General features: G+C 32.3%; 1 protein-coding gene across 1 annotated transcript; it reads left to right on the plus strand.

Moving 5' to 3' along the window:
* Nucleotides 1-606: 606 nt before the first annotated feature.
* Nucleotides 607-12,076, plus strand: LOC105337104 (uncharacterized). The gene is made up of 11 exons (XM_066084617.1): nucleotides 607-638; nucleotides 3,234-4,121; nucleotides 4,341-4,498; nucleotides 4,744-4,885; nucleotides 5,051-5,080; nucleotides 5,300-5,329; nucleotides 6,930-6,944; nucleotides 9,511-9,641; nucleotides 10,436-10,481; nucleotides 10,781-10,940; nucleotides 11,832-12,076. The coding sequence occupies exons 2-11, from the start codon at nucleotides 4,097-4,099 to the stop codon at nucleotides 12,031-12,033; spliced, it is 939 nt and encodes a 312-aa protein (XP_065940689.1). The 5' UTR covers nucleotides 607-638; nucleotides 3,234-4,096; the 3' UTR covers nucleotides 12,034-12,076.
* The last annotated feature ends 935 nt before the right edge of the window (nucleotides 12,077-13,011 follow it).

A 13,011-nucleotide genomic window follows, 5' to 3' on the forward strand; every position in this document is an offset into this window, starting at 1 on the left:
ATATACCGACTGAAATTAACTTAATTTGATAAAAAAAAAAAAAAGAAGCATGATGAATATTTTTACTCAAACTCATGTCAAAAAGTTTACACCAAATACGCCACATATACCTTTAAGTTTTTAATAATTTAGACACTATTATTTTGTACGTGAGTATATTCTTTGCTTAGATAGATAGAAAAATTAGATATTTTCTCTACATATTACTTATGACATATTTGTACACTGCACAACAATGTTTTCGGTAAAGCCATACTATATAGATATCTCTTCTTAAATTGCAATTAGGTAAATATTGCAGTCTGGTAACCCGTACTGCAGTGATAACAATTTTTAAAAACTGCTTTATACTACAATAATATTGTTGTGGAATTATAACATTCAGGATCTTTCAATTTTCATGTATTTCTTAGGCTCCCAACGAACGCTGAAATATGCTCTCATAGCATCATACGGAAAAGTAAACAGGCAAAGTTATTAAAATTTTAGAAATGACGATGTATGAAAATTGTTACAGGGTACTATTAGAATGATTCCACAGTAATAAGTTACTCTATGTAAGATTAATATACTAGTAAACGTCATCATTGTCATTTCAGGCATCACATTTGTTCATTGCGAATGCAAAAGTGGATTCCGTAAGTATCACTAATATGAAAAATGTACGATATCATGCAAGGATATTTGTTTACCAAATGAATAAAAAAAACATACTTATGTTACATAAAAAAGTAGTTATTTCGCATTAAAAGTTTACAATATCATGATACCAATTTATAGTTAACAGCTTGAACTGTTGTTACTTATTGATGTAAAAAATAGCAAGTGGCTATGGGCAATAGTTGCCATGAAACGGAGCTTATGTTAGAATAATGGCAAATCTTAGCAATTTTTAAAGTAATAAAGGAAGGAGTTGCACCGTATATAAGTTAAGAAATACTGTGGTTTCATTAATATTCAAGGGCATCAATTTTCGTGGATAAAGTAAAAATCACAGTTTCAATGATACGTAAATTCGTGGCCAATGACCCTATCAATACAAAATGTTAATAAAAATTGCACTTCAATGAACATTTAATTTTGTGAATCAACTAAACAACGAAATCCACGAAAATTGATATTCAACGAATATTGATGAAACCACAGTATGAAGCTTTAAATTATAACTAAATGGTCAATTTTCAAGTTATAAAAACATTGATGGGTAAATAAAAACCTAAAGAGAGTTAACTGTGGAAAACAATTAAACCTTTATATCAGAGGTATTTAAGCATTTTTCAGCAACATGAAACTACCGTTACTTAGGATATCTGTGGACTAAAGAAAATTATTCAGATATTCTTTACTATTGATCATAGCAACGGCCAATCTTTTTGCTGAAATGGAACTTCACTTGATATTACGTGAAATAAGAGGGCATATTTGGTCATTTAAGTCAATTAAGTTTGAGTTTCATGTTACGCGTATGAATAAGATTTCTTCAAAAGTACCTCTCAATGTATAGATTTTCGTGAGTTTTAAGCCTTGTTACGATAGGAATGGATTTCGATTTTCATATGTATTGTCTTTTTTTTTAAAGCCACAATAATAAATTATACCTTTTCCTTTAAAGACTATTAAGTCTTTAAATAAAACTTAGAAAAGGTTTTTAAAAGTGTATGGTTACCATGGTAAACAGTAAAATCATTTGCATTTTTTATTTCCACATCTTCATAGTTGGTATAAGCTTGCTAGCCAAGGTTGACGATCTGCTTCTCCTGTCGTTGAGTATGTAGCGCCTTTGTTTAACTTACTGCCTATATAGGAAGTACATGTACATGCTAAAATTTCGAAGAGAAATATCATATGTTAATATTCAATTATTGCTTTTGCTGACATAAATGGAAGAAATGTGTCTAGTGAAAACGCTGCTAAATATTTTTCATTCATGTTGTGTTATATCTTGAATAATCGAAGAAAATAGACAAACTGTATGATGATAAATAGGAATTGTTATATGCATGCTTCAAAAACTGTAAAGATTATTTCACAAAACCTATCAAATGTAGACCTAATTCATGCATTTTTAACCTTTTTCAGTTTGAGGTATATCGCATCAATATTAAAATATCATTTTTGTCAGATTTTTTATCTATTTAACCTCTGATTTGAAAAACTAGAAAGTGACCCGCCATATTCTAAAGCAGTGATGTCATAAGAACTATTGTCAAGGTCGCTACTTCAAACATTGAATATTTTGTGATAAAGATCTGTTTTCTTTCATAATATTCTTTCTGTTGATACAAAACAATCAATTATAAACATGCGTTTTACATAATTTGCAACTTAATTGTAAAAAGAGACACGGAGTACCCCATATGACTGTCTATGAAGTTTTCCCCTTTATCATATAATGATCCATTGAATCAGCTTCCAATTGGCTTTGGACCAGCAATTTTTTCTAATTCATTTGGTTTTATATTTAAGGTAAATGGACAAAAATGTAAAAGTAAATTCATCTTATCTAATCATTATTTTTTTATCAGACTTTTTAAATATATCATTATCTTTATTTTATCCAACGAAAAAAAAAACCGGTGATAGTTATTAGACCTAAAACACAACAAAATATCTGTATTCTTCTTGTTTTATCGTTAAGGCACTGATAAAACACAGGTAAAAATCCAGGTAAAATCTTTGACCGAAAGCAGACTATAATTGCTATCACAACACAAATCACACCTATTGTTCTATACCCAATTATCAAATGTGTGCAAAACGGGAACACACCCTTATTATCATTGATCTGTAAACAAAATTTGAACTTTTACCATTACATATTTTATTTCAGATAGTCTATTGATACATTAAACGAAATTTTATATGAATTCGGCCCCTTATTTTTCCTATCAATTTGTTTTAATATAGAGCATATACTGTGGAATCATTAGATTTCGTGGTGGCTCAATTTTCGTGAATTTTTGTGGGTACCTCTCAACCAAGAATTAATAAAATAGTGTTATAAAGTCATATTTTCTTTTGTAGGTATAAGAAAATACACGAAAATACATCCCCACGAACCTATAAAATTTCAGAAATCCACGAAAATTGGCCCCCACAAATTTTAATGATTCCATAGTAATGGCATTTTTAATGTTATGCTATTCAAACTCAACGTTTATTTTTTCTTATTTAAGCTTACTAGTAAACACTACATATATTGGGGTTGTTTGATATAGATTATTCATGAACAGATCACTGTGACCATATATGTCAGTCAACTGGAAAATATAACTGTCTCGTCACCCATGGATCCGGACATGTGGAGAATCATGGATGTGAATGTCTACCAAAAGATTACTGCGACCACAGATACAGCTGTAAACCTACAGATGTAGTGTGTTCACACAACGAAGCTATCAGATGTAACGGGAACAACAAATGTGAATGCTACTGTTCCCAGGACTCGCAGTGTCATAACTGTCCGACAGGAACCCTAGGCTTTTGTGTCAACGAGAAATGTGTCTGTGAGACCAACAACTATTGTCCCGGTAATAACAAATTCTACTGTCTAAAGAACTTTCAATGCACACACAACGAATCGAAAAGATGCAATCAAAATGACAGATGTGAATGTTTTTGCGATATTGACACCGATTGCAAAAACTGTCCAGAAAAAGGATTCTGTGTTGATGGGAGCTGTGTATGCGAATCGCAAGACTACTGCCCTAAAGGAAATCATTTGTATTGCCTTTCTCTGAGTTGTAATCGAGGTTATACGAGCAAGTGTAATTCAACTAACCACTGCTACTGTGCCTATGTACCAGATACTTGTAGCAATCACGACGTCTCTAAATGCTATCATTTGACTTGTTCATCTGGGGAGAAGAAATACTGCGAAGGACGAACCTGTACGTGTAAACCTCTGGACTACTGTAAACAGAATGATGGCGACTGCCAACACAAGACATGCGATGCTTCGAAAGCGGAAGTTAAGGTGTGCCTCAGTGGTACATGTGGTTGCCTGGCAATTCCCGACTTTTGTGGTGGCGATGATACTAGTACGTGTCAGCATATCATTTGCAACCAGTATCAGGTGAAGAAGTGTGAAAATGGGATGTGCAAATGTCAGGTCAATCCGTGTAAGTAGATTACAGTAATAAATTTCATTTAACCCTCTGTTCATAAACTATAATATTCTATGTAGTTATATCACGTTTTTGAGTTTGAAATATATGAAAGACCTTTGAGTTGATGCACTTTTTATTATTAAGAAATACCTTTTTGCATGTACTGTACAGTGTATATATACAAGTGAAAGGTTAAAGGCAGCTAATTACTGTTTTTGGATCATTCATCAGCTTGCAATGCTACAGAAGGTCTGAACAATACCTGTACCCCTGAGAACTCTTACTTAGAAGTAAAAGGACCAGACGGTCAAACCTATTATGCCAACTGCACCGATAGTTTCCATTACCCGGTCTGTGTTGAAGACAGATGCCAGTGTGTGTATTGGAAGGTGGGTCTGATGATAAATACGGGTGGTTTATTTATTTAAATGTGTTAGTGTCGTTGTAAGTGATGTGCATGTAAAAAATGTCCCAAATACATAGACGTCTGGACATATTTGCAATTTTCGGTCTTCACTATTTAATAAAGATGTTGCATTATATTTGTAATCTTTATTAGTCTCACAATGTAAATTAAGATAACCATTGATGGATGGAGGCATGATGTTTTAAATAAGGCATCTAAAAATTGTAGACACCACCGCCAAATTTAACATCTGAAGGCAGCACAATTCCCACGAACTCTATGACAGATGTGACTGGTTCTACCGTTTCTTCCACGGTAACAAGCCACACCTCAGAAGCGATGACAGATAGCAGCACCCCGATTTCTACAGGTAACAACATTAAACAACTATAATTACAACATTAAAAATGTTGTCCCATTTCCAGTTCTCTTATTCATAGATACTTATTTAGATATTATATTATTCACTGCTTTAATTACTAGTAAATAATTCAAGGCAGATTAAAGATTTAGAACTTTTTTCAATTCTTTCAAGATCAACCAACAGGAGCCTCGCAGGCTACAGGTGAGTATGGTATTCTGCAATGAGTTTCAATAGATGTTTCCACGAAGAAGCGTAAACACACATACATTTATCGAATCTTTATTTTGATATCATTGCGAATTCTGTTTCTTATGGAATTTGAAATACTAATACATGCATAGAGCTTAGGCCAGTTTTTGTAATTTTTAAAATAATAATAAAAAAAAAAAATCAGGTAATACTGTATTTCCTTTTTCTTAGATCAAACAACAGATTCGATACCAAACACAAGTAAGTACAAGTCCTTATGCAATTATAGTCGAAGCATTTTTGTTAAAATTTGAATTTTTTTTTCACTAACCATTGAATCAAATAAAACCAAACTTTAGAAAAAGCATCCATATGCGCAAGAAATTCTAAATTGTTAAAAACAAGGATCTTACCCTTTTCAGCTGACCAATAACCACGTTCTTTATGTTTACCAAAATTCGGATATATTTAAACCAACTCTAATATTATACTATGGTCCTCGGAGTAATGCTGAGGCCCAAAAGATGGCTTCAAAGTTCAACTTAGTAATATTAGGTTCATAATTGTTAAAACCGCCTTTTGAAGACTAATATTGCTTCAGTATGGGATATTACCGTACTATGCAAGCATTCTCATATAACGCAGACTGCTCAAACGGTGAGACCAGGATCAATGCTGGTGCCCCAAGAGGGTTACACGGTTCAACATAGATATATTTTGGAAAAATGTTTAAATTATGTCTGAATTATACAAACTATGACTCAATACCAGTATTAATTACTGTTCAACAATTTAAAGAAATAAAATTAAAGTTGCATTGTGTGTCAAATTAATTATTATGTAATTTGCATCCCAGGGAGTTCAACTTATAGACTGTACAAACTATGACACATAGAAACATAGAAATACATAGGAAAATTGTTGAATAAATCTTTTCTGTAAGAAATGCAGTTTAATATTTAGTTACATTAGTATGTAAGCGACTTAATATCATCATATACTCATATGATGATATGACGATCACAGTGTCCTGTATTGACTTTTTATGATTATTTATAATAAATATTTTTGATATTTTTAGATCTATTATCATTAAACCTTTTAGTTCGTGTATTTTGTAACATTTAAACTTTTATTCAAAGATAGGTGACAGTATCCTAGTTTTAACATTTTATAACTAATTTTTCAATTTTGTTTTCATTGAAACGTTGAGGCCTAGGATTGATTCATACATAAAAATTCCGAAAAAGAATCGAGAACTCTTTTTCAGATGAGCAATTTGGCCCATGGGTCTTTTTTTATGATTCAGCTAAATTCCCAAGCAGCCATCTGAAGATTGTTATGTTTTTCAACTTGCATTTGTTTATTTCATATAATACTTTTGATTGCTCTTAAATGACTATGACGAATAAATAACTCAAAGACAGCAAGGAGACATGGAGTGTTGTGTTTAAAAGTCATTGAGAACAACCCATTGTCCCTTGTTTCGATTTTTTTCACTGTATATTGCTAATACATTCTTGGTGGTCCTTTGTTCTTCTTTATGAACCTTTCTTTTTTCACTTGAATTTTGCAAAAGTAACTCCTGAATAAACATCTACATCCACATTATCACTTAAACTAAATAATTAAGGTCTTCCGTTTCCCACGGAAGACCTTATAGTTTTTGTACTGTTTCTTATTCTTCTTTATAGTTTCGTCTTTCTATGACTGACTTCTTGTTCTTATGGCGTACATGAGCATCACTGCCTTTAAAAGTCTTTTCTTTGATATCACATGTTTTCAAAATAAATATATGCGCTTTGGCGTCACTGGGTTGATTATTAAGTTGTTATCAAAAATATGTTATCATTCTTTTCAGCTGAAGCACCCGCAGGTAAGTATGTTTTGTCGCTGTGTCAAATATCCATAAACCAACATATGTGTAATGTTTATGAAATTATTATTGTGAACCATATATAAAAGAGCAATCCATATTTCTCTCAAAAATGCTATAGACCTTCAACATGCATAATTTCGGTCGGCATTTATATTAAGTTTTTATTTCGATCGGGACTGGTTCAAAATTGAGAAAATTGCAATTTTACCTACCTTTGAATATCTTTGAAGCTGCTTGATCCGGTTCGAATTCTTTGGTTAACGATGCAAATAATTTTCAATATAAACCTATTAGCTTAGAAGTTATAAAACATCACATACATATACCAACTGGACCGATCTAGAAATATTCTTGGTAAATGAAAACAATTTTTGTTTGTTAATGCAACCCCCCCCCCCCCAAAAAAAAGAAAAACACTCAAAAACCTGAAATGTATATATACGTCATTAGTGTGTTAAGAAATAGGGAACTGTTTTGTATAAGGCCCCGGTTGTTTGCATTAAGTCAGCCAGCATTGTAAGAACAACACACTTAACAAGGATCTGTGAAAAAATATATGTACAGTTTTGTTATAATTATCCAAAACAAGCGATTTTTTAAAAGCTATCACAGGCTTTTTTGGACACATTCAAAATCTTTGAATGCGCAAATCACAGCAAATCTTTATATGTGATAAAATTACTTGTTTCGTAACACCTGGTGTTATGGAAAATCAGGTTTGAATACAGACTGGTAAATACATTTTTTCATAGCCACATCGCTTTATTATTTTAAAAAATCCCTGAGTTTTCTATAATTATACATTAACTTCACAAAATCATCGGTCTACAGCGTTGATAAAATTTGATCAATCTGCAATTGTCTAACACTCCTTTTCTGTGTATATAGATAAGTGCCTTTTTAAGATAGTATCAGTTATAAAGAATTTATAGAAATAAAAATTGTTGTTTAAGTTCCATTAAAAAAGATTTTGCACGCGAAACGATATGAATGCATTTTTTGTCGAGGGCAACTGAAGTATTTCAGATCAATTCTATGTAAGAATCAATGATTTATAAAAAGGTCTGACCACGCATAGTCACCAATTTTCCTTATATTTCATACATGGACACACCTAGGTGAAAAACGCAAAAAACCACTAAAAGTTGGTTGCTGGGGGGGGGGGGGTAACCATTGCCATGGTAATCGAGGCTAAAGATGGGAAAATAGCAAAACTTGCCTAATTTGAAGCCATATTAGAAGGTTTTGCCCACTAATGTAAACTATCAAAGACATAAAACCGCCTTTGTCCTATTTTCAATTATTTAATTATATAAGAAAATTGATGGAGAAACCAACACTTTTAAAATGTTACCATAGAAACCGTTACAAATTTTTGAAAACAGTTTTCTGCGGTTTTTTTAATAAGCCCAAATGGGAAACTGTTAAATTTTTACATCCATATCAATGTCCATGCAATATATACTTTATCATGAAAATTGACATCCGTTGCTATGGCAGCAAGGCGAAAAATTAAGAAAAACTGAGAAATTGAAGATTATTTTGATATGCTTCCATTCCTGATTTTAGAATTTATATGCAATTGTTTTAGTTGGAACTTGTAAAAATATATCTAAGTTTTCATTATACACCACAAAAAACTTTGTTATGCAACAGAGAAGTGTTGTTGCTATGGAAAATTAAGTTGCGTAAAAAACATACAGAAATTCTTACTTTTTGAAAAGTCCATAGCAACGGCAGTTTTTTTTTAAAAATTTCAGATTTTTTTAAGGTGTCATTAAAGTTAAGGACATACTTTATTTTTTCTCACCATTTGATTTAATATATTTATTCATTATAAGTGAATAATATCCATTTAAAGATGCCTAAAAATATTATAATTTTCCTTATTTTTAAGCTTGTTACCAACGGTTATCAATTTTCATATTTAAATTTTTTATTGCACAATCATAATAGTGTTTACCAAAAAATCCAAGATTTGCACTTTTTATTCAAATTAGATGAAGAAAACAGATTTAAGAATTTCTGTTTAGTAACCATGGAAACGCTCTAAAAATATGCGTTTCTCCATGAATTTTTTTCTTTCAATTGAAAATTGACAAATATTTTTAATGATATATTCTACCCTGGAAATCCCAGGTTCTGCACTTTACTCACAATATGTTCTCAAATAAGCATTAAAATGCCATTTTTACATTTTTACCCTCGGTTACCATGGCAACGGGACCACATAGCAACAAACAAATGATGTTAGGCTTTTTTACTCACCAAAGTCTATCAAATTGTCAAGTATGAAGAAAATCTGTGACTATGCGTGGCCACCGAATTTTGATTCTTACATAGAATTGATCTTAAAACACTGAAAATTATATGCTGCAAATATATCTTTCGTGTTTGTCGTATATTCACTTTATATCAATCATAACCAAATGAACTTTTTAAGTTATCATATTTCGTTGCCCGATCGTTGCAGAAATAGTTTTTATCATCAACAATGAAAAACAATGTACATTGACAAAATTCATTTAAAACTGATACTCGATCGACTCTGAACCTCTTTCAGTTGCCACATGTGCCTCCAGGATGGACTGTAACCAACAGAACACCCATCTTACGTTTCCGACCTTCACCATGCCGTGTCCTGTAGATCACATTGACTGTGTTGACAACAAATGCTTCTGTAGCATAGAAAAGGTCAAATTTAGGTTTATAATTGGTTCATGGAGAAGTCCCGAAATTATTGTAATACTAAGAATTCAATTATTTGTATTTATGCATATAATAATTTGAAACGATATTGATAAGAAGAGCAACGCCAATCCATTTAAAACACCTTAATCCTCGCTTTTGCTGTATTTTTATCAAATAAGAGCACCTCTGCTTATATGTTTTGGAAAAATCACATGTTGAGTATCAATTCGTCAACAATGCGACGTATAAAATCTTTATTTACAAAACTGTGAGTAGGAAACCGTTCAAGGTCGTAGGGCAAAGTCTTTTTTGTGGGTTTTTTTCATTTCATTAAACAAATCCAATTACCGATTGTTATTTTTTCCAATTAAAAATATTCACACTAATCATTAATGGGAATTTTATAATTTCAATGATAAAGCAATCATTTTGAAGACAGCCACTTGTTTTAGTGTTTCTTTAAAAATATTTCTCATGGTCGTATACAAAAAGGTTAAGGTCACCACAAGAAATTGAAATCCAACACATAATGTTAAACAAGAAAAATGCTTATGTTGACTAATTTATCAATCAATTACCTATTTATATAATACTTTCATGTGATGCTTCCAGTTTGTTGAAAATTTTGTTGATATGGCATATATTTTTTCAAATATCATCTAAATTTCTTGATTTATTAGGCAAATATGTTACAAAATTATATAACATATTTTATAATAATTCATATAATCTTACAAAAGGTTTTCTAGCTCATAAAAACATTTGGGTTTATAACGGGTTTAATGGCATTATTTTAGATAACTACAACAACTCCTAAACCTACCACCACCTCCACCACCGCTGGTAAGTACATTTAGGTCATTAGGCGTCATCTCTAATCCAATTAGTCCTTTGAAAAAGAAAATCGATGAACAACAATCATAACCAGTGTTCTTACATGTATATCGTCTCTTATCAAACTCTGTATAAAAATAAAGGCATGTCGAATTGAACGGCATCGCTTGATTATTTTTCCTTACTGCTACTGTGCTAGTACGACTATGATTTTAGGCATTATGGTTTTCAAATGTTGACTTGAACAAAACTACAACCTTCACACAAAACATATACCTTCAATTTTTTGAAAAATAATTTCATACCAGCTCCAACAATTTCCTGTCACCAGTGTGGAGATCCAGACGCGAATCTACCGTGTGACTTGCGAACTGTTTACATGGGTCAGCCAACCCAATGTAGTACTGGCAGTTATTGTATGACGGATGTTGTCCAAGGCTCTGATGATAGTGTCGCCATCTACAAAAGGTACAGCTATTGTCTCTATGTCTATATCGTATATGATGATCCAAGAAGGTGTAGCGATACCTCAAATATCGATGCAACTGTTAAGACATGTGGTCGAGTTGACGGTTATTATGGTAACTAAAGTCTGTCCCAAGATATATTTGCCGCATTTTTTCTTAAATTATTCGATATTTATAAATACCTCTTGATTCAGACGATATTAATTCAATAGTATGAATTAATTCCCGAGATTTCCCTTTAGAAACACCCCCATCTAGCTTGTCATGTTACAATACACGGCTAAAAATAGAAAGTTTACGAGGATTTTGCGTTGCATCAGCCATTAAGCCCGGATGATAACGTTGAAAAATTGTGCAAGGTATTCCGAGTGACTTCCGAATGGAGGAAAGATGTCGACATTCCCCATTATAAATCTCTGTAGGAAATCTGTTTTCGTTCCTGTGAATTTTTACGAGGGATTAATGATAATGTGTGAATGAAGTTATCTTGGAAATTTTCTCTTTCATGCACTTTATTCACATGTATGTGTATTTTTAATAAAAATCGTTCAAATGTGCAGCATAAATATTTTGGGACAGACTATAGTGGATTAAAGTGTGAAGATACTTCCTATGTCCATGTAGCTGTTTAGGTTATGGACGAGTTGACGTATCGTAACAATGGTAACTTATGGATTAAAGTGAAAAGATACTTCTACTTTTGACGTAACTGTTTACGTGTGTGAATTAATTGACGTTTCGTAACTATGGTAACTATTGGAATAATGTGTAAAGATATTTTTAATGTCGATGTAATTGTTTACATTTGTGGACGAGTTGACGTTTCGTAACCATGGTAACTAGTGGATAAGAGTGTAAATTATTTACTTCTGATGTCGATGTTACTGTTTAGGTGTGTGGACGAGTTGACGTGTCGTAACGAGTGGATGGCCCAGTCATCTGATCAGGACCGCTGTTTGCGGTACGGAGAGGGCGCTGTACCGGGGCAGTACACGTGTCATTACTGCTGTACTGTTGATGGATGCAACTCAAAAATAGTTCCAGAGGCCAAAACTTTCTATAGTACCTCTTCTTCCATCAACAACCGGAAGTAATCGCAAAAATAGAACTCTCTTTCCAATAAAATGTGTTGTTTAATATATTTTTTTTAATTTTTTGTCTATTTGACCTACCATGTATGTTAAGTCACTAAAACTACTGTGGGATCAAAATAAGCATCTTTGCTTAACTGCGTTTAAAATTACAGAGTAATGAATTTTGTATTTAATCATTTAACCCCGTTAATTATGTTTCTGTAGTTCTATGAAGATACCGCGCATAAAATGTGTTCAGTTCTATTTCTGCATGCATACTGTTTTTGAATAACGGTGATTACAAATGTACATGGTTTTGGGCTTTTACATGTTTTCGGAGAGTTTAGTAGACCCCTTCGGGCGAAAAAGAGGGGACTGTAGTCTATTTTGCTGTATTTCCGTTTGTCTGTATGTCTGTCTTTCAATCTTTCTGTCTCAACTTAATTTCCCAGACTTTTTAACCGGGTTTTCTAAAAGATGGTATTGAAATGATGAAAATGACGGGCGGGCAGGCGTCGGTACCCAAAAGGGTACCCCTATTGTACGGATAACTCCTACTACAGTTTTCAAGATAGTAAGTTGTTGTTTGTATATCAACTGTATATATATCAGAGACGTGCATATTACTTTGAGATTTTTGATAATTTATGAAAAACATAACACCTGTTGAACTAAGTAAATTTTTCGTATACTGGTTATATTGCATATAGGGTACCCTTATTGTACGGACAATTTCTCCTACGGTTTTCAAGTGGTTGTTTTGCATATCAATTTTACTCATACCGGTACTTTATTAGAGATGTGCACATTGCTCGGAATTTGATTGCATATAGAGTATAAGTACCTTATTTCTTTGGATAGGTAGTAGTTATCAATTCGGGTTTGACAAATGGATAATAAAAACTGTTTTCACAAGAGTAAACATGTTTGGATTAATTGAAATTTGATACTTTTTGTGTAGCTTAACATTGAGAATCTACAGATCAAGTTCAAGTTTTG

The sequence above is a fragment of the Magallana gigas genome, chromosome 5 (assembly GCF_963853765.1).
Source record: "Magallana gigas chromosome 5, xbMagGiga1.1, whole genome shotgun sequence".
NCBI lineage: Eukaryota > Metazoa > Mollusca > Bivalvia > Ostreida > Ostreidae > Magallana > Magallana gigas.